The sequence below is a fragment of the Crassostrea angulata genome, chromosome 2 (assembly GCF_025612915.1).
Source record: "Crassostrea angulata isolate pt1a10 chromosome 2, ASM2561291v2, whole genome shotgun sequence".
Classification (NCBI taxonomy): Eukaryota; Metazoa; Mollusca; class Bivalvia; order Ostreida; family Ostreidae; genus Magallana; species Magallana angulata.
This window is the reverse complement of record NC_069112.1, coordinates 25331313-25354853: the sequence shown is the minus strand read 5'-3', so window position 1 is coordinate 25354853 and position 23541 is coordinate 25331313. Positions and strand designations below refer to the sequence as shown.

At 33.8% G+C, this 23541-nt stretch overlaps 3 protein-coding genes across 3 annotated transcripts; 1 reads left to right on the top strand and 2 right to left on the bottom strand.

The window, feature by feature from the left end:
* Window positions 1–6051: 6051 nt before the first annotated feature.
* LOC128174074 (uncharacterized) lies at window positions 6052–12187 on the top strand. Its single transcript, XM_052839711.1, has 4 exons — window positions 6052–6643; window positions 7347–7394; window positions 7890–11459; window positions 11547–12187. Exons 1-4 carry the CDS (start codon window positions 6052–6054, stop codon window positions 12185–12187), a joined length of 4851 nt encoding a protein of 1616 aa, XP_052695671.1.
* Window positions 12188–15641: 3454 nt separating this feature from the next.
* On the bottom strand, window positions 15642–17403 carry LOC128174073 (uncharacterized). Its single transcript, XM_052839709.1, has 2 exons — window positions 17249–17403; window positions 15642–16194 (listed from the first exon to the last, which is right to left on the bottom strand). The coding sequence occupies exons 1-2, from the start codon at window positions 17278–17280 to the stop codon at window positions 15642–15644; spliced, it is 585 nt and encodes a 194-aa protein (XP_052695669.1). The 5' UTR covers window positions 17281–17403.
* Window positions 17404–18897: 1494 nt separating this feature from the next.
* Window positions 18898–20804, bottom strand: LOC128171783 (uncharacterized). Its single transcript, XM_052837570.1, has 2 exons — window positions 20330–20804; window positions 18898–19837 (listed from the first exon to the last, which is right to left on the bottom strand). The coding sequence occupies exons 1-2, from the start codon at window positions 20802–20804 to the stop codon at window positions 19431–19433; spliced, it is 882 nt and encodes a 293-aa protein (XP_052693530.1). The 3' UTR covers window positions 18898–19430.
* Window positions 20805–23541: the final 2737 nt, after the last annotated feature.

The following is a 23541-nucleotide window of genomic DNA, read 5'->3' as shown; positions in this document are numbered from 1 at the left end:
GGTAAAAGTTCAAAGTTTTTATCTTTCATGGTTTCAGAGGAGTAGCGATTACAAGCTTTTCGTGCACAAGGGCAATAACTTTGAAAGTTCTGAGAGTTATCAAGCAAAGGGTCATTTGGTACCATAACTTTTAATGGCCAATAACATAAAGAACAAGAGGCCCATGGGCCACATCGCTCACCTGAGGAACAATAGGTATGATAAAATCAGCTTAATGGAGTCATAATACAAACAATCTGGACAATGTACAATAATACATGTAGATCCTGTATAAATAAAATCCATTTTCCCCCTAGATATTTTTTATGTTTATAATCATTAGTCCCTTTTCTAACAGGATGGTTTTATAGTCATATCACATGATGAGTATTGCAGTTCTCAAAAAGATCCTTAATAATTAATAATCTATGGGATATAAAGCTACATCAAACTCTGAACCTTCTTGTGAGGCCGAAGAATTGTCCTCGAGCCAAAGTATTAACAATTATAAAGAATCATCTGGCTGATTAGTTTCTGAGAAGATTTTAAAAGTTTTACTCTATATATATTCCTATGTAAAACTTTAACCCCCCCCCCCCATGTGGCTCCACCCTACCCCCAGGGATCATGATTTTCACAACTTTGAATCTACACTACCTGAGGATACTTCCATACAAGTTTCAGCTTTCCTGGCTGATTAGCTTCTGAGAAGAAGATTTTTAAAGATTTACTCTATATATTCCTATGTAAAACTTTGACCCTCCATTGTGCCCCACCCTACCCCCAGGGATCATGATTTTCACAACTTTGAATCTACACTACGTGAGGATGCTTCCACACAAGTTTCAGCTTTCCTAGCTGATTAGTTTTTGTGAAGAAGATTTTTAAAGATTTAAACTATATATTCTTATGTAAAACTTCGACACCCCCCCCCCCCCCAATGTGGCCTCACCCTACCCCCAGGGATCATGATTTTCACAACTTTGAATCTACACTACCTGAGGATGCTTCCACACAAGTTTCAGCTTTCCTGGCTGAAAAATTTCTGAGAAGAAGATTTTTAAAGATTTACCCTATATATTCCTATGTAAAATTTTGACCCCCCATTGTGGCCCCATCTTACCCCCAGGGATCATGATTTTCACAACTTTGAATCTACAATACCTGGGGATACTTTACTTCCACACAAGTTTCAGCTTTCCTGGCTGATTAGTTTCTGAGAAGAAGATTTTTAAAGATTTACTCTATATATTACTATGTAAAACTTCGAGCCCCCATTGTGGCCCCACCCACCCCCAGGGATCATGAATTTCACAACTCTGAGTCTACACTACCTGAGGATGCTTCCACACAAGTTTCAGCTTTCCTGGCTGATTAGTGTCTGAGAAGAAGATTTTTAAAGATTTACTCTATATATTCCTATGTAAAACTTTGACCCCCCCCATAGTGGCCCCACCCACCCCCAGGGATCATGAATTTCACAACTCTGAGTCTACACTACCTGAGGATGCTTCCACACAAGTTTCAGCTTTCCTGGCTGATTAGTGTCTGAGAAGAAGATTTTTAAAGATTTACTCTATATATTCCTATGTAAAACTTCGAGTCCCCATTGTGGCCCCACCCAACCCCCGGGGGCCATGAATTTCACAACTTTGAATCTACACTACCTGGGGATACTTCCACACAAGTTTCAGCTTTCCTGGCTGATTAGTTTCTGAGACAAAGATTTTTAAAGAATTACTCTAATATAACTATGTAAAACTTCGAGCCCTCATTGTGGCCCCACCCACCCCCAGGGATCATGAGTTAGTTTCTGAGAAGAAGATTTTTAAAGATTTACTCTATATATTACTATGTAAAACTTCGAGCCCCCATTGTGGCCCCACCCACCCCCAGGGATCATGAATTTCACAACTCTGAGTCTACACTACCTGAGGATGCTTCCACACAAGTTTCAGCTTTCCTGGCTGATTAGTGTCTGAGAAGAAGATTTTTAAAGATTTACTCTATATATTCCTATGTAAAACTTTGACCCCCCCATAGTGGCCCAACCCTAACCCCGGGGCTCATGATTTTCACAACTTTGAATCTACGCTTCTTGAGGATAATTCCACACAAGTGCCAGCTTTCCTGGCTGATTAGTTTCTGAGAAGAAGATTTTTAAAGATTTACTCTATATATTCCTATGTAAAACTTCGAGTCCCCATTGTGGCCCCACCCAACCCCCGGGGGCCATGAATTTCACAACTTTGAATCTACACTACCTGGGGATACTTCCACACAAGTTTCAGCTTTCCTGGCTGATTAGTTTCTGAGAAAAAGATTTTTAAAGAATTACTCTAATATAACTATGTAAAACTTCGAGCCCTCATTGTGGCCCCACCCACCCCCAGGGATCATGAGTTTCACAACTTTGAGTCTACACTACCTGAGGATGCTTCCACAAAGTTTCAGCTTTCCTGGCTGATTAGTTTCTGAGAAGAAGATTTTTAAAGATTTACTCTATAAATTCCTATGTAAAACTTTGACCCCCCATTGTGGCCCCACCCTAACCCCGGGGCTCATGATATTCACAACTTTGAATTTACACTTCTTTAGGATAATTCCACACAAGTTTCAGCTTTCCTGGCTGATTAGTTTCTGAGAAGAAGATTTTTAAAGATTTACTCTATATATTCCTATGTAAAACTTCGAGCCCTCATTTTGGCCCCACCCAACCCCCGGGAGCCATGAATTTCACAACTTTGACTCTACACTACCTTAGGATGCTTCCACAAAGTTTCAGCTTTCCTGGCTTAATGGTTCTTGAGAAGAAGATTTTTGAAAATTTCTCAAAATTTTTAATTAATTTCTAATTATCTCCCCTTGAAAAAGGGCGTGGCCCTTAATTTTCACAACTTTGAATCCCCTTTGCCTAAGGATGATTTGTGCCAAGTTTGGTTGAAATTGACCCAGTAGTTCTTGAGGAGATGTTGAAAATGTGAAAAGTTTACGGACAGACGGACGGACGGACGGACAGACGCACGACAGACAAAATGTGATCAGAATAGCTCACTTGAGCTTTCAGCTCAGGTGAGCTAAAAATTGTTTCAATATCTCTTGAAATAAAAAAGCTGTCCCTGGAAAAAAAGAGAAGAAAAAAATAATAATAATAAAAAACATCAGAAATACAAAAGGTATTTCACCTGAAAGGTGGAAAGACGTAACAAAAAAATGATTTACGATGAAGACAATATTATCATCGTGGAGATGATTTTAAAAAGTGAACTTAATATTTGTAAACGATAATATTTGAATCCAAAGTGGATCAATTTAAGTTACGGTTATTAGGGATATTAATTATGACTTGCCCCGTGTTTCGCGTTTTTTGTTTTATAAACATCTACAAACGAAAATATCAAACAACCTTCAGCTGCAATTTATAAATTATTTATTACATACCCAATTTTAAAGAGGTAATTAAATGAATTGTGCTTTATAATTGTACTTGCTATCATCCGTGGAAAAAAATGCTGTTCAACGTTCATCAAATACGCTGTAGCCTAAGCAATCGAAAATTATTAAAAAACTGTATATCGATAGATTGACAAATTAACAAACATTCAAACTGCAATGTGTTTTTTTTTTTTTTACAAATTCTATAAAATGTAAACTCAATGACTGAATTCTTTACCGTTTTCTGTTTGGTAGGGGTATTTGGGATCACGTGTCTAAGCTATGTGTACATATACAGATTGATAGTCATAAAGATAAACACTTTAAGTGTCTGGAAAAAATGACTTCCATCCGAAATTTATCATACAAAAACTACAGACTTGAAGCTTATATAAATTAATTAAAGGACGCACAGATTCAAGTGCTAAGATGTCGTTTGATATGGGCTATATGAAGTTTATTTATTTTTTTCATTAATATTATATAATTATTTCAATCTTGTGGGTGGAATTAAAACAGTTTCACATGTAATATTACATAAATATCACAATATTCAAGGCCGTTGAGTCATTTTCAAGCAATGGTAGAAAGGACTCAAAATAATAAAAAAAAAACAAACACACAAAAAAAAAACCCAGATCCAAAGTAAACTGCACTCACTGTACATTTTCACATTGTATAATGTGTCTCAAAAGTTCCTATAACCGCGTAAATTAATGACTGAGACATTTCTTTAGAAAGTGCGGGTGTAAATATGGAAAAATGCAGAAAAAAATGAACAAAATCATAGAACATTCACAATTCAGGTGGATTGAATGTAATTGTTGAAAAAGGTCTTACAATTATGCGAATAATAGAGTAGAAAAAAGTTCCTATTTTTGACTCGTCCACAATAACTTCGAAAAAATAAACGAATGAGACATTCTGGCGCGGACTCTTGTAAATTAAATTTCCATTGGTAAGAATGGATTCTTCTCTCTGGGTCGGGGTATGTATAAAAACAAATTTAATCGTTCAAAGTTTTGAATTGTTAACGACGATATATCAAATCGAATGTTTTAGAACGATTTATAAATCCAATATAGAGTCATTTTTAGTCGGTTGACGTGTGAGCATGTGTATTAATTAGGTGGGCGGCATCCTTACACCCTATTAATTTAAGACGAATGAAATCGTCCTGAAGATAGAAAAAACAAAACTCCCTGGCATTTTAGTTAACTTTCTAGACTGTATGTTAATATAAATTTATGATTTTGTTTGTTAATTCAACATTAATTATTAATTAACAATGTACACTCTGTACGCTAGTACACAATCTTGTTGCGATGACCCTCCCCCCGGCAATGATTGCTATTTTTAAATCTGGATAACATTTGTACACACGTGTTTGCATATGGCAGAAGATAAGCTGGAACCTAACTGTTAACTAGTTATAGCTATTCTAAGTATATCTCCTTGGAAATATATTTCTTCTTAGGTAAGTACGTGCAGTAACTGATACATGAATTTGTGAAAACAATAGAGGAATGCATGATATGCGCAGAATAACTGCTTGATACAATATTTCTTTTTTCCAACATGTTTTAGATCAATGATAATATGAAATTATATGCTTGATTTCATATAGGAAATCACTCATTTTCTTTATTCCCCTTTTCAATAAACAAAACAAATCAACAAACAAAATTGATCCAGATAAATATAATTATCAAAAATAAACCTAAAAAACAAACTACACATTCATCCTTCACACACAATATTGTATTGTCTTTTCGATATTTGTCATCGTTGTAGACCCGTGTAACAATCTATTAAGTAGGTGCTTGCAAGACATAGGACCCTTTGCTGATCAACGTTTTCATTAACACATATAAAGAAAACAAATAATTTTTACTTGAATATCTTTTGATTTAAAAAAAAGAAGAAACTGTCTCTCAGTCTCTCTTTATGCTTGCTTGTTAGCGGTTAATATAAGTTCATTTTGTATACCCTTTTGTAATTTAAAAAAATGCGATGTAAATCTTTTTTCCATGCAACGTTTCAGATAAAGCAATGAGGAGTAGAATCTTGAAACTTCATACAAAATCTTATTAGACCATTAAATAGTCAAATGCTTACAATGGAAATTCAATAAGAAAAAAAAATCAATAAGAGTTTAAAAATCTCTTACAGCAAGTCTGTAGCTCTTAGTCTGAAAATGGATCGGATGGACGACTTGGGACCCAGATCGTTCATCCGAATTTCTTGAATATTGCCATTTCTTTCGTACGCGGACGCATGTTGGCCAAATACCCATCGGGCCTAAATGTTTTGTATTTTAAGTTTTAACTGTGTTTAAAGGTAATATTGGCATTCCGATAATTTTGAAAATGATTAATTTAAAAAATGGTTATAATTACCACAAAATTACCTGTATTAGTCTAGTTATTCATATGATTTGAAAAAAAAATCTTTCATTTTTGACACTATTTCACGTGGTTCAGAATTATTTTTGGCCCACTATTTTAGGTAAGCGAACGCAACAATAGGAAAAAGCACGTTTCAGGGACTGTATTATTAACAATTCATATGATCGAATATTTCTTTTGAATAATTAATTTTTACTTTTAGCACAGATGGTGCTTTGCTGTAAAAATAATGGCTAATTCAAAGTATGCATCAACCCGGGAAACTACCAACCTTGCTCGTGTAGCTCGAATTATCTTGGGTCCTTGCACTGATGTTTTGAGTGCTGTACTTACGAAGGAGATTTCCCCGCCAACATTATCACAGAAAGTTAAAACATACTTAGCAAAGTTATCTAAACGAAAACAACCTCCTATCACCCAAGAACAAGAAAGGATCATACACAAGGGAAACTACTCAGACTTCGATATAACTTTACTCTATTTCTTGTTGCGAAATATATCGAACATACCACCTCATGCAAATCAATGGGGAAATGATCCATCTCCAAGCGACAGGAGTGTTTCTGCAAACATTGAAAGAATTCGTTTGATAAGAAATAAGTATGGACATTGTCCAGAATTATCAATCTCCGACACCGATTTTCATCAGAAAATTCAAGAAATTTCAGGCATTATTCAGGATTTGGAAAAGTACCTAGGCACATCTATCGTTTATCAGGACGCAGTTGTTGAAATAAAAACTTGCTGCATGGATCCGGAACAGAACTCTGGATACATCAACGAATTACTGAATTTGGATAAAAAAATTCAGGATCTTTCAGGTAGTTTGTTTACAGGGACCTAAGTAAAAACAATATTTTTGCATCTGACTAAGGACACATATTAGGATCTGTTATTTAAGATACTAGAATTACTCATGTGCTGTCCTGGAGACAGTAGTGTAACCTTTATTATGTGTAAGGTAAAAAGCTGAAAGAATACAAAAACCAAATACAGCAATGTGACAGTAGAGTAAAAATAAAATGATTTATGACAGGAACAGTGTTCCATACTTTTTTAGAACAAATAGGGAAGGTGTGTAAATAATACAAATTTCCTAACAAATATCTCGCTAATTTACTTCTAAGTAATAGTTAAATCACTTACAAAAAATAGAAGACAGAACTTTGAGTAAAACTTTCCTAAATTGCAATAATTAAAAATTGGCTTATCAACCACGTGTAGTACATGTGTATTAAAACATTGAAAAGTTATTTTGCAGAAATTAGACACCATGCATACAAAAGTTTGAATCAGAAGATAGCCTACATTCATATCTAATCATTTACACAATGCATAAGACAAATAAACATTTAGCTCACACTGTGGTAGGCCACAACTGCCTCAAACTAAAAACTCGGATCAGCAATGATGGCTGACAAAGGTACCTAACAAGGACAATTAACTCCAAACAAAATGAAAAGAAAGATAACTCTTAAAAAACAAAGGCAACACAACTAACATTGATTATTTCTTCATTAACAGAGAAAACTAAAAGAATAGAAAACAGTTGTGTTCCCAAGAGTGTTAAAGGTAATTACCTTTGTTATAAATCATTTCAAATTGTTTTGAAAAATAAACATATGAAAATAACGTTAAAAAGACGTTATAGCAATAAAATAAATGTCTTTATGGAAACTCATATTACCAATATTGTAATAGAAGTAGGATGCTTTTCTTTATATTGTTTTTATAGTGATTATAATCATAGGTTTTTGCAGTGGACTATATCAAATAGGTCTAATGAATGTATCAATGATATTATATCGTCGTTAAATCCATATATTTTTATTGCTATACAAGTTTTTATCAGCTGTAGTGTTGCTATACAGTAACATATTTTAAAACGTTGACATTATAATCACAATGTTAGTTGATTCAATTTGAATATCAATATCTCTCATTTAAAAAAAAAATATATATATATATATATATATATATATATATATATATATATATATATATATATATATATATATATATATATATATATATATATATATGTGTGTGTGTGTGTTTCTTTTTTAGTTTTGTATGAAAGGGATATTTTTAAATGGAAAGAAGAAGACGATATTTTTGCAGAAACACACAACTTTCCAGTGATGCTAGATCAAGTCAGAAAACAGTCATACGTGACGTTTGTTGGTGTTCCAGGCTCCGGAAAAACAGCAACGGTCCGTCATATTGCTCTTATACTCCAGAAAGAGGGGTATGATATTTTACCAATAAATGATAAGAACAAAATTGAGGATTATTGTAACTCATTTACACCACAGGTGTTTGTTATCGATGATGTGCTAGGAGTTTTTGGATTAAATGCGTTTGAACTTGATATGATAAACAAGTACAGTGAAAGACTTACAAATCCAATAAACCCAAAAACCAAAATTCTCATGACGTGCCGAGAGGCAGTTTTTAGAAATGAAAGGCTATCAGACTGTTGCTTAGTAAAAAAGGAAAATGTTGTGTTTTTACATGGTAAAGAAAATGCATTAACCGATGAGGACAAACGAAACTTACTTGAAAAATTTAATTTGGACCGGGATATTTTGACCGCAGACAATTTAGCATCATCTTCAAACATGTTTCCATTTCTATGTAAACTGTTTTCAAGCAAAAAAGAGTTGCAATTTTATGGACCATCATTTTTTATATCTCCAGTTTTTTGTATCATAAAGGCAATGAATTCACTGAGAACAGAAAACAAGATCCAGTATGCTGCGTTAGTCTTATTGATGGCCAATAAAAACAAATTGTCAGAAAAAATATTGGACAATGAAGATGAAGAAATCATAGACAACAGGAAAGAAGGAGACTTGTTTGAAAAGATGAAGTGCAGCATTCTGAAAAAATGCAAAGTGTCTGTTACAACAGATAGTTTTAAATTGATTGATGCTTTAACAGAAATGGAGGGGACTTACACAAAGACAAGTGTCAGTGGGTTCACTTTTATTCACGACTCCTTGTTTGAAATTATTGCGTATCATTTTGGTAGTATGTATCCAGAACTAATTTTGAAATACGCGAGTAGTGAATACATTGCTAATTATATTAAAATAGATCAAAATAACAGCCAAAATAGAGAGAATGAAAGTGAATGCAAAGGAAACAAATTCAGCGAAAATGATCATAAAAATGATGCTATCATCGACTTATGTATACAACTGCATGAGTCACAATACCATGTGCTAGCTGAACGTTTGTTCAAAGACGTACAGGATGGAGAACTTTATAACGTTTTTGGGAACGAAGCTTTAAAAAGTCAATCAGTGCTTAAAGACTTCACTGCTGTGTTGGAGAAACATTCGTATTATAATATATATAGTTTATTTTTAACAGAGTCAGAGAACGCAAAAATATGCACATGGAATTATGAACCAAAAAATGACCGTGATGAGAATATGAAACGCTATTCTTTGAGATTTGATACCCATGTTTGTCTGATAAATGAAAGAGTCATTCAAAAACGGATTAGAAGTGTCAGAGGGATAGCTTGGATTATATTGTTTGGGCATCATCACATTTTGGAATATATTTTAAGTCAAATCATTAAAGAAAAAGGAAACGTTGATGACCTTTTTGTTAATTCCTTTAATAAGCATTTCCAACTTTCCATCATGAATCAGCACATTACTGAAGATGTGAGTTCGTTTAATCATAGTAAGATAGGTGAAACATTAAAAATAAACGATTTTGACGAAGGCTACAAAACAGATATTGATAAAAATAGAAACACTGTTGCTGGCGCAGATAATGATACAAATGCTGACACACATGTGGATACTTCTGTTGATACATATTGCGAACCTGTAATTATAGAACAATGTCGCCTGCTTTGTCTCGGTTGTTATTCTGGAGATCTCAATACCGTGCAAATATTACTCAAACACATAAATGCAGACACTCTTAATTACAAGTTTGGTTATACAGGATTTTTTTGGGGGAAAATTCCATTACTCATTGCTTGTAGATGTGGATTTGAAGATATAGCCATGGAACTAATAGAAGCTGGGGCTGATATCAACATATCTCATCGCTGTTCTACACTTCTACAAATTGTTTGTGAAGATAGCTTAGCAAAAAAGTTATTGAAATTTGGTGCTGTCAATGAATATACACCATTACAATGCGCATGTGAGGAAGAATTCGAGACTTTAGTTGAAAAGCTAATAAAAGCAAAAGCTGATGTAAATCTAAACGTCCCCCTCATCAATGCATGCATAAAAGGTAATTTGTGTATTGTAAAACAGTTGATAAAAGCGGGTGCTGATATCAATCGTTCAAAATACGGTGTATCACCACTATTAGCTGCTTGTAGCAATGGACATTTTAATGTAGTTAAAAAGTTAATAACAGTGGGGGCTGATGTAAATGTAAACATGAAGGATGAAGCCGATCGTGCAATTCAGATGGAATGTTTGTTCAAAACTGATGGGTTAATACCACAAGGTATGAAGATAATGATGGAAGAATTAACACCACCGATTGCTGCATGTGATTACGGCTATTTCAGAATTTTGAAATTGTTGATAAAATCAGGGGCTAACGTTGATCCAAACAATAACGAAAAAACTACTCATAACTTTCCGAGTTATTGGGACCATTTGAATATAGTCAAACGTTTAATCCAAATGGAGTCCAATGTTAGCCATAATTCAAACGAAATATCATTTATAACTGCATGTGATTGTGGACAGTTAGAATTAGTTAAACAGATGATTAAAGATGGAGCTGATGTTGATATGAAAGATGGGGATAAAACACCGCTGATAGTTGCATGCTTTAAAGAACATGTACTCGTAGTTAAGGAATTGATTAAAGCGGGGGCAGATGTCAATCTAGGAAATGAGTTTATTTCACCTCTGCAAGTAGCCTGTTATGAAGGACATTTGAGTATAGTCAAAGAGTTGAAAATAGCGGAGTTTGACGGAAATCAAACAACAACTGTTTATAAAGGGCTAATAGGCGCATGCTTTTTTGGACATTTCAGTATAGTTAAGGAGTTGATTACATGCCATGTTGAAGTCAATCTAAAATATGGAAAAGAAACACCGCTAACAACTGCAAGTTTTATGGGACATTTAAACATTATCAAAGAGTTGATAAAAGCAGGGGCTGATATAAATCTGAACAATGGAGGTAGTACACCACTGGCACTTGCATGCTATCGTGGACATATCAATATAGTAAGAGAGTTGATACAAAATGGAGCCGATGTCAATCAAAGTGATGAAAAAGAAACGTCACTAACAACTGCATGTGAAAGAGGACACAATGATGTGGTCGAGGAGCTAATAAAAGCGGGAGCTGATGTCAATCAAAGCGATGGAAACAAAACACCACTAACAGCTGCATGTGAAGGAGGACACGATGATGTGGTCATCCAGCTAATAAAAGCGGGAGCTGATGTCAATCAAAGCGATGGAAACAAAACACCACTAACAGCTGCATGTGAAAGAGGACACAATGATGTGGTCATGCAGCTAATAAAAGCGGGAGCTAATGTCAATCAAAGCGATGGAAACAAAACACCACTAACAGCTGCATTTGAAAGGAGTCACGATGTGGTGGCCAGGGAGCTAATAAAAGCGGGAGCTGGTTTAAATCAAAGCGGTGAAATCAAAAAACTACTTACAGCTGCGTGTAAAAAGGGGCTTTGGTTTGACATTGACCTTTTGGTAGAAGCTGGGGCTGATGTCAATCAAATTGATGGAAAGGAAACACCACTTACGACTGCATGTAAAGAAGGGAACACCATGGTGGTCGAGAGCCTAATAAAAGCGGGAGCTGATGTCAATCAAAGCAATGGAAAAGAAACACCACTTACAGCTGCATGTGAAAGAGGAGGACACCTTTTGGTGGTCGAGGAGCTGATTAAAGCGGGAGCCGATGTCAATCAAAGCGATGTAAACAGCACACCACTAATAACTGCATGTAAACAGGGGAATTGGCTTGTGATCACACGTTTGATAGGAGCGGGAGCTAAAGTCAATCAAAGCAATAGAAACAAAACACCACTTACAGCCGCATGTGAACAGGAGGATTGGCTTGCCATCGTATTTTTGATAGACGCTGGGGCTGATGTCAATCAAAGCGATGGAAAAGAAACACCACTTATAGTTGCATGTGAAAATGGGAATGCTACAGTGGTCAAACATTTGATAAAGGCTGGGGCTGATGTAAATCAAGTCGTTAGATACAAAACCCCACATTCTGTTGCATATGAAAAGAACCATTGGATCGTTTTAGAAGAGCTAAATAAAGCATTCATTGATGCCATTAAAAGTAAGAGAAGCCAAACAATCATATACCAACGCAAATCATGAGAGATTCTTTTTATCACATGTTTTACGAAGTATTTTGTTAATCCCAACTTTTTCTGTAAAAATTGTGATTGTGAGCCGCACAACCCATTATTTACAACACGTCAACAGTGTTACGCATGGAAAAAAAGTTCCTTGAATTTTAACCAACAGACATTCATTTTCGAACATTTTTTTTAATGAATCTATGACAAGTAACTGAAACAACATTAAATGTTTCAAATTTATATCTCAACAACCTCGACTGAATTAATTATTTACTTTTTCATTCTACGTCAACCAACCGTCTAAACCTACGTAATGATTAACTATGACGTCACGTGGCGTAAGAACACACAGTGGAATATCAAAAATTTATCCCATGAGTGATATCCACCGTATATTGGGATAAACAATAAGCCAAAAAAAACCCACCACGAACAGTTGATGTAAAAAGGATCATCAATAGGTGTTCTATAACCTGATAGAAACTGATGTCAATTTAAAAAATGGAAACAAAATACCACTTATATCTGCATGTGAAAAGGGTAATGATAAGTGGACTATTAGCTATCGAAGACTGAAGCAGACTTGAATTAGGAAACACCAACAACTGCTGCATATGAAGGGGATCATTTGGAAGCCAGTCCAGAGGTTGATAGATCAGGGCATTGATATCATAAAAGCGATTGAAACAAAACACCACTAACTGTGCAACGGATAGTGGACAAAAGGGTGGTCCAAAAGAGGTTTGATCTAAAGTAAATCATATCGAAAGAATAAAAGAACTAATTATTGTTGTATTCAAAATGAAACAATAAATTGTTGTCCACTGTTAATGCTTATGCCAATGTTAGTCGTCCAAACGATGAAAAAAATCATTTATAGCTGCAGGCGCATAAAACATGTAATTTCTTATTTTTAGACGCTTAATAAAATTGGAGTAGATATACAGAACTGCGAACGCTAATGGACGTTTCCCGACTACATTTTATATTTTATCCAAATGTATCAGAATTTCTGTCAGATGTTCAGAAACAAAGGTTTTTTACTAAGATATTATAATCCAATCCTTATTTATTTATATCAAAATGAAATTTTACTAAAATTATTATTTTTTAACAAATCGTTTTGCTTACAGAGGGAGGGGGTTAAACATGATTCATTGAAATCGGTCTCTATTAGTGAGGAAAACATTATTTAGCAGCTGATATGTGCAGAAAAAAATAATCAAATAAATCTAACGTTGGAAAAAAAAGTAAAATTTTCTTTTCTTTCAAATTTGTTTAATACTTTGTAAAACGTTACTAAGGAAAATGCTATTTGTGTGTGTAGACATATGCCCCTCCCCCCTCCCGGTGAAACAACAAACGTGGTTTAAGAGAGAGAGAGAGAGAGAGAGAGAGAGAGAGAGAGATAACATGTATAATGAACCAATGATTCCCTTATAGTTCTTAACGTCTTTAATATGACATTGCAAAAATTATTTTAGGAATAACATTTTTGCTAAAATTCCAACTTTTAAGAAATCAATTACAACAGAATAAATATGATGTGTAAAGGTGCAAGGTCAAAATTTCACCAAAAATTCTGAGCTCTCTATATTGCTTATAAATTAATAATTAAATCTAAATAAGTAGTATGAATTATAAAATAGTATATTAAAATGATTTAAATATAAATTTTAAAATCTGCTTTATCATAATCATCATATGAGTTTAATGTTCATAATTTCAGCTATGCTAATTTGTTTTAACTTTGCAGTAATTTACCTTACCGAGTCAGTGTGCCAACATGTTTCTGAAAAGTTAAATTTATGTTTTTACTAAAAAAAACTGCTACATCATAAACACGTCGGTTGAAAGTAGTCATAAAGTGTTGGATGTCAGACATTTTAAGTCATTAACAAGTATAAAATAATAAATAAATATTATCGTGTTTCAACTTTATTTATACATGTCGAACATATATATTTTTGGATTTGACAGGCTAGAATAAATTTATGTTTGTGATAGTATTTAACTAATTAATTTTATTATAGAAGATAACATGTATTGCCAATTTGATATTTTTTGATGTGAAGGCCGTACAAAAGTTAGAAATTTATATCATTTCAAATATTATACAATACGATGTATAATTAGTTATTTTAAATCAGGCGACTTATCGTACATGTTATATATCATACCCAATATCTACAATGGGTTCGTTCTGAGGTTGTTACTTTTTTTATTTTATTTTTCCATTTCATCGTACGGTGTTGTGTTTGTTGTAGTTATTTTTTAACTGTATTTTGTAATTTGTAAAGTTTATAAAACCATTTTATTGTTATAAAATACACTTTAAAATCGAAAATATTGACAAGGAGAGCAACTTTTCGTGTACATGTACATATTGAGACAATAGTGTACTAATATGTCAGTGAAGAGAGGCACAATTTGTTATTTTGTATTTATGTATAGGTCAATATGCTTATTTTGAAAAATGTTTTATTTAACTTATCAACATTGCATGTCTTCTATATTGAACACGTTTACTAAGGCCTTTTGACAAAAATGTGTTGTCTTATAAATGATGTACTAAAATCTACTTCTTATAATAAAATTTGTTTTTATACCAGAGCGCATTTTTACTTTAATGCCTAGATAAATACACAAATGAAACATTCATTGTTTTGAAAGATACGTGGGAAAACGTCTTTTTAAAAGGGACATGCCCAGTGAACAAAGGAATACCGCTTAAAATTTCGCTTTGTCTAATATTGTTGTGTAATTCTATTTAATTTTCTTTCGTTTGCATACATGTTCAGTTATTTATTCGGTAATAACAATAATAGCATCTGAATCTCGGTTGCCGATTGGATGATGTTGTAAAAAAAAAATCAAATGAATTATCTTCCCATCTACTATGCTTGTAAATATAATGCGCACTCGTCCACACTTACAAGATTATTTAATATTTTATTCTTATGTATTTCAACAATAAATGCTTTATCCATTTTAAATGGTATTGCTTTTCAAAGGAAAACAAATATATAGTCATGGCTTTGCATTTTGCTTTTGAGCTGTTGTCAAAAATAAAACCTACCTAGAAAACCGCCTGGAAACCAGAGCACATATGCGTCATCTAAATGCTTTTTCTTAGCTAGCTTTGGGTTTTGTTGTGAAGCGTTGTTATTACATCGTTACACTAAGACTGGAAGTCTGAATTTATCAATCAGCCATCCTGCGCCAAGTAATCCGAAGGAGAACAAGTAGTCCTTTTAAAGGAATGATCAGCATGAAATGCCATTGGTCAACTCTGTTAATATAATATACGCTACATGCAGTAAAATATATATAACACCGTTTTAATGATTTCCAAAATGGCAGACATGAATGAACTTAGTAGGCGAATCATACTTCCGACTAATATTCTTACGCATATGTGAAAAAAACGTAATTTGAATCATTATATTAATCTACGTCTAGTGATATGATTAAATAAGGTTGTCATTGCATAGTAAATAAAAAAAGGCCAAGGCGCAATGCCTGCGCAAATAGTTAAATTTGTCGGATGCCTCATATGGACACAACAGTGATCGGCCGAAGCCAAAAAGTACAAAATACCCCAATACAGGACTTCTAAGGTATAAATGGTGTCCTCCGAATAAGCCCAGAACAATCAGCAGCAGATACGCCTCTAAAATGGATTTCTTTGGAGCTGGCGTCGGACAAAACATAACTGGGTGGTTAAGATTGTAACGAATGTATCCTGTAGGTGGTTGCTGTGACAACGAAGGGTTCTGGGGCAAAACGTATTGTGGTACTTGTGGGTATATATATTGCGGCTGTTGTTGATAGCCACCTTGTGGTAGGTTCTGTGGTTGTGATGGAAGGTTAGCCCCGTGTAATGGTGGCGGCAGGTGCCCGTTTGGATTAGCGCCCTGTGAGTGGGGTGTGAAGCCCGATGGGATCTGGGCTGGTGGGGCTTGTTGTCCCCCTGGTCCCGGCTGGCTACGCTGTTGAAGTGTTTCTTTTTCAGTAGACATTCTATTAAAATGCAGACATACAAAATTTAAATGATATTATCAAAACTCGTTTTAACATGAGAAAGAGAGAGAGAGAGAGAGAGAGAGAGAGAGAGAGAGAGAAAAGAGAGATAGAGTATTTACAAGCATGGTGACTCGTATTTCATAAAAAATGGGCAAGTGCACTGAAGCTATAGAGAATAGGCCCTTTTTCAGTGCCATTTTTATGTAGAAATCTTAATATCAACAAACTGCGTTTTACCCGTAAGATTTAATTACTGATGGATACAATTTGCATGTACGCTTAAATTTAACAAAATTATCATACAGTTTCATTCTTTCAACTTTTTACTGGGACCCATAAGTGCACTAGTCCTGTTTACTTTTGCAATAAATGAAATATAATTTCTTCACATTTATAACACATAGTCCCTTGTAGTATTGCCAAATACCCGAATGATTTTGTTATCTCGTTGCTAACTCTTTTGTGAATACAAACTATATTATAATACATTTTTCTGTTTTATAATTAAAATAATGCTAACAAGAACATGTATTTACGTACGAAAAAATATATTGAAATATTCCACATTTTGAAATTGAATAAAAGACTCTCCGGAATAAAAAAAATTATAAATGAATTGTACTTCTACAGAACCGATAACAGGGCAATCTATTCTGTTCGAAATATTAATAAAAAATATATATATACTTTATAAGCGTGAATAGTTGCTTTCAACAATTAAAATGCCTGACCGCTCATCCCTTCGCCAAACATAAAGTCTGAAGTTATATTCAATTTTGTATTATAACAATATGTATTAACATTTGAATATGATAGATCAAGGAGCAATAAAAGTGGTTAGAAAAAGTTTAATTTATGAAAAAAATGAATTAATGTAACATCAGTTGTTTAACTATTCAATTAATGAACAAAATTTACAAAATAAAATTAAATACAACCCTAATATACTAGTTTTAAACGGTGACCCAATAACTGAACTTGTGTGTATACATACATGTACAAATAGATCCACGAATACAAAAGAAGTCCAGCTATAGCAAATCTTACTTACCTGGCTACTATCCGATACTGACAGACAGACATACAGCAAAAACACAGGTGTTTTATTCAAAGAACCGGAGTCACAAGATCTGCTACGTCACAATCGGTTCGGTTCTATTGATCTTAGACGCCGGGATTTCGGTCACCAACTCGTGATATTGACATAGTTTTGTTTACAATCTATTTTAAGACACTCGACACAGTCAGGTGATGGGATCCAATACTGGAGAGGATCGTTCGGTTGAGAGTTATTCAAATGTTCCTGTATTTGATATTTAATATCGCATTTCTGGGATCAAGTTGGATTTTAATGATTTTATTTTAAATCAGTTGTGTGAAGTGTTTTATGCGTTTCGGGGGGTGGGGGGGGGGTCGAGGCCTAATTTTAATTTTACAATGTATATTCAAGACAAAAATTTTAATTTTAAAATGGTTTGGGGGTTCAGACTCACCCCCCTCCTTTATATCTGCACATGCGTGTTGTAATTCTTGTTTTCTACCTCTCTCATGTCGCTGGATTTTTTCTTCTTCATATATTCATATTCTAGAAGTCTACCTTAATATATTTTAGATTTATTGTTAACGACAAGTTAATTAATATACCATTTCATTGAAATACATTGAATTGAACAAATTATTTCTATGTTAAAGAATTTTGTTCTCAATATACATTTACTATTTAGCATATAATAGATCCGTCATGGAATAAATGTCTGGTATAAGTTTGACAATACTTCAGTCATACATGTTACACACTCTGCTTGCTTTATATTAACTTTGTGTCTTGCGTCTAACTTTAGAAAATGTCTGATTTCATGTTAATGTTTATTGCAGGTTAGAGATCTCTGAAGTAAATGAATTGTCATGCTCGGATCTAGAGTAAGGGGGAGGGGGTGGGTAGACACCTTGCAAAATCACAGGATGAATCTCTGCCATTCAGCCAATTGAAAGGTGACTGAAATGTGACTGAATGGCATATCTGTGCCATTCGGTCACCTTTCCAGACCATTCAGTTATCATTCAGTTGATTGAATGGCAGAGCTTCACCTTGTGTTAGATTTAAATTTCTTTAAATTTACATTATAGAATTAGCATAAATATCCCCTCCCACGGTAAACTCAAATAACCGTCAGACCCCCCCCCCCTCCCCAAAAATATTTTCTGGATCCGCACATGATTAATTGTGATGGTATCTATTAATGTAATGTCAATTTAAGGTAAAGTGGGTCAGCTAATATTGCAAACTACCTGTATTTGAAAAGTAGAAAATAAGAATGGGCTATGCAAAAGTTTAAATCTTTTGAAAACCGTGCGTGTGTTGAATGGGGAGTGGATTATTCACATGTACTAGAACGAAAAAAGGAAAATGTAAAGAAAACTTTACATACAAATTCAAACATGAAATAACAATTAGGATTAATGGAATTTGATTTGTTGAATCATTTTCCCTATATGAAGATGGTGGTTTGGATATAAGTAAGGTTTGTGTCATTGTATGTTATGTATGTACATATTTAAACTTGTCAGTCTGACGAATGAAGTAAAAATAATCTTTGAAAAAAAGAGACTTTGTTGACTTATTCATTGACAGCTTGATAAACAACTATATATTAAACCGATTTTTTTATTTGAAATTATTTGCAAATGATTTTTAAACGGTTTAACAACCCAATGGGAATATTAAAACAGCAGCATTAAAGTACACATGTTAGGCAGCATGCCTGCATAAAGGCTTCGCTCACAACTGATAAAATTATTTCAGGTATTTCCAATTGCAGGTTTGTCAAAATAAAGATTAGATTATGATTTATCATAATTTAATCATTTTTGTGTGTTTTACTAAACTTTGAACTGTTATTAGTAACTTTGTAACACACGATGTGTAATTATCATTTTTTTTTACAAACATTAATGTATGATATACATTTCACCATTTAAATAAAACCCTGATGTTTGGAAAGATAGCTTCAGATTTATACTATCCATTTAAATGAGGAAAATCATTTAGCTGAACAAAATTACACCATAAGACCTTAATATATTACTTTGATTTCACAAATATTGAATCAATTGATCAGTAACCCCCATTTCCACGCCTCTTGATATAGATAAAGAAACAATAATAAATACATATCCTAGTAACTAGCGTATATCGTCAACCAAACTTCTGAATATTATTCTTTGAACGTACACTAGATGACAGTCCAACCACTGAAAGAAGAAAAGTAAGTAGGGCCGCTCCATAGAACACCGTTCAACACGGCTATGGGATGGGTGCGTACATACACCCTGTCACCCTCATTAAGTTCCACCACGGCTACACTTGAAGTATGGCGGATATTGTCGTCCCCTTGTCCGCTACAGAGCATGTCTCCTACACTCCGTGAATTGACCACCAGTTCAGAAATCAAATAACCGCCATTACTGCAGTACACTGTCCACGAGAATGCATAAACACCTTGTATAGGACAGGTGAAGACTCCAGTTTTGGAATTGAATTTCCCGCCAGTGTTTGTGACCACGTGATCGAAGACTATCGTCTGGTTTGGTTTGGGGTGCATGTCAGTGTTTGAAAGGTACGAATAGAAAGCGACTCTATCTAAGCAAACAAGAAAAATGATTCTTTTAATGTGACGAATTATTACTTTCTGAAAACATCAAAAACAAAGTTACAATCAAAACAGCCTTCTTTATGATTCAAAACCCCATTTCCAACAAAACAAAAAAACAACAAAAACAAACCAATACAATCCCAGTGCTCATTATTATACTTTTCTGTTAACTTTTGAAATTTGATTGGTTAATACGCAGTTGATAATCCGTTCTATTACCCTTAGCGTTATCAACACACTTGGCAACGGGTAAAACAACGAATTGTTACATGCGCATAAATTTTGCGCGTACGGTTAGCCGTAGAAATCACATTCATTATAATAAAATAAAAAGGGTCTGTTTAGGAGGATAACAGTTGAAATTGACACCGCTCGAAAAGCATTGGCCTGTCAAACAAACACTATTTATATAATGGAAGCTACAGAACATTTCAACTTTTCCCCTCTTTTACATGCTAGCGTTACTTTCTTGTCCTTACCGCGGTCAATGTTTTGAACATCTTTAATTAAGCTGTTTGCATCATGTATGCCATGTCGACGTTTAATAACTTGCTCGTTTACACCCATTTTGGAAACTGTTGACCTTTTAGAAGTTATTGCAACGGAAGATTCAGTGTTTTTCCTGTCGAAACTTGACTTACTGTCAAAACTTTTTTTATGCAGCATTTCGTCTTGTTGTCTTTTGAAAGCAGACTGTTTTGAGGTTGTGCACGTTCGAGCAGATAATGCATTAATGAGGTCTTCGTGTTCTCGATTCTTTTTCTCCTGCACTTTTAGCCGTGACTCCAGATTTATGTTAATATGTTCTTGTGTAGACAATCTCACCTCCAAATCGGCAATTCTCTCAGTCAATTCACCGATCACAGACGTAAGTTTTTCTGTATTGTCAGGAATGAACGCCATACACAAGAGAGGGACTGAAAAGAGAAACCAATTGAAGAGCATTAACATCATTGAATATGGATAGGAAAAGAACCGTAGTGATTATAAGGAACGCGTTAAAATGTCAAATTTGTTATCTCTTTAGAAATGAGGGCATGCATGTAGAAAGAGATAAGAATTTTATGAATTTCGCAACTTAGCTACCTTTTCTAATAACGAACTGATTTTGCCAGCGAAATGCCAGCTACAACAGAGAAATCAAATGAATTTCAGTATGTGATCAATGGTATTGGCGGTCACGAATGTAACATTATCGTTCTAAAGTATTGGTTTTCGTGTCTGTTCCATTGTGCTTCCAAACATAGTTAATCGTAGACCGTTTACTGTAGATTTTTAAATAGACGCTAGAAAATAATATGGACGTCAAATTGCGTATTAGAGATCTAGCTTGTTTTAAAATGTCGCTTTTAGTTTTCTGATAATTAAATTAGACTATGATTAAAAAACTCGGCGTTCGCAATTTCATATTCTCGCGATTTGATGCAAAACATTTGAGTCACGAAATTTAGTACTCGTGTAAAATAAGGAATCTACAATAGTTGATACTTTAATACTACATTCGATTATCATAACAACTTAAATTCAATTTAATAACATGTTATTAGCATTTCATTCCACTCATCTCTTTTTAAAAAAAATATATTTAAGAAAATAAAATTTATTGCGCTTATACAAATATATGCAAACCATTCTCTTTTCAATCAGGTTAAAATTGCAGATTTTTTAGGCACCTAACATGATAAAACTGTCACCCGATTAAACCTACTAAGATTTGCTCTTTATATTCCTATGTAAAAATTTGAACCCTCATTGTGGCCCCACACTACCTCCGGGGATAATTTGAACAAACTTGAATCTACACTAACTCTGGATGCTTCTGTTCTACACAAGTTACAGCTTTTTTTGCCAAATGTTTTTGAGAAGATTTTTAAAAAATATCAAAAAATATTTAATGATTCTTAATCATCTCCCCTTCATTTTAACAAACGTAAATTCCCTTCACCCAAGGATGCTTTGTGCTAAGTTTGGTTGAAATTGGCCCGGTGGGTCTGGAGAAGAAGTCGAACATGTAAAATGTGTACAGACAGACAGACAGACAGACGGACAGATGGACACCGGACTAAAAGTGATCAGAAAAGCTCACTTGAGCTTTCAGTTCAGGTGAGCTAAAAAGGTAAAGCATTGAGATACTAAATGGGTAGATTCAAAGGTTAAAAAAATACTATAACTAAATTGTTGGGGCACATAGCTTGGCTAATTGCATGAATATTTGATTAATTGTATTTTAGAAAGTATTTAATATTCGTTTTTAATCATGACAAAAACAATCAAAATACATCAAATGTTGTGTTCGTGACCATATTGTGTTGCCATGGTTACCATAAGGTTGTGACACAGAACATAGTATGAACCCTTTATATCTGAGCTTTAATAATATATACAGGTTACCTTTTGTAAATGTCACAGTTTTCATTTCAAAATTGTTAGCTAAATTCTTGGAAAAACTGTCAAAATGGCGGTCGTGAAACGGTAATAAAAACTACCCTGCTAGAAATATACTAAGCAACTGCTAGAAATTAGAGAACAGTTTATCTGTTTTTAAAACAATTTTTTTCTCAAAGTTATTTTTTCTACACGCTTTTCTTTCCAATTACTTAAAAGTAAGTAAATGAAATTAAAACTTGTTAAATATGTTCAAACTTTTATAACATTGATGTCGTTTTTCTTAAGAGTGTGTTCTTGATAAATGAAATTGATAAAATCTCTTCACTGAAAAAGTGTCATTTGTACAGAGTATACATGTGTTTCTTGTGATAAACAAAGTTGATGATATATGTGCGAGGATCGCAAACCTTTTAAGGGATTTTGTAGGATGTTTAAATTTTGTTTCATGATGTATTATATATCAATCTATCTATATTTTACAGGTACGACACGTTGTTACGTATTTTTAAAATATGATGGTACAAATGAATTTTAATTTGCTTCACAGATTAAATGGATGGACAAAAAAATGAATAAATAAAAAGAATAAAATGAAAAAAAAACCAGTTTACCTTTTAAGAAATAAACAGTATTCATAAAAGGTATTTCTTCAAGTAAATGATATTATTTGTTCCAAAACCTTTGTCACTTTGTCTTTTTTCATCATTTTCGAGTATTATTAAAATGGTGTCCCAACGAATTTACAGAAGCAAGATATGGAGGCAGTAAATATTGTTTTAAACTATTTTGGTTGCCAGAATCGTATCCAACTGCAGCAGAAAACTGTGAAAAGTAAGTTAACCAGACACCAACTTTGGTCGAACTCGTCAAGCTGAATTCATTGGAGAAGAAGTTGTATTAATTTGAAACCTTTTTAAAGTGTAAGGATGCTTGTTTACCAATTTTGTGACACAAAATATGATTGAAAAGCTGACTCGAGTTTTTTGTTTAGCTAAGAAGGTGTCGATTTTCAAATATTACTTAAAAATTACTCTACTTGAATTTTTTTTTTAAAAGAAGTCTTAAACGACCGTTTACTGGGAATAATCAAAGTATGCCGTTTTAGTTATGCCTTCAAAGTCAGCAGTACTCTTTCTTGATTATACAGAACAAACCATAAAGAAAACAATGCACAATTAAAAATAGATCTTGTTTAAAGTGCATGTTTACCTCCTGTTTTTTTTTTAATTCATACGTGGGCGTCTGTACATGTAAATAGGCGTTGGACCATGTTCAAAAGGTAACGCAAATATTCGCTGACGAG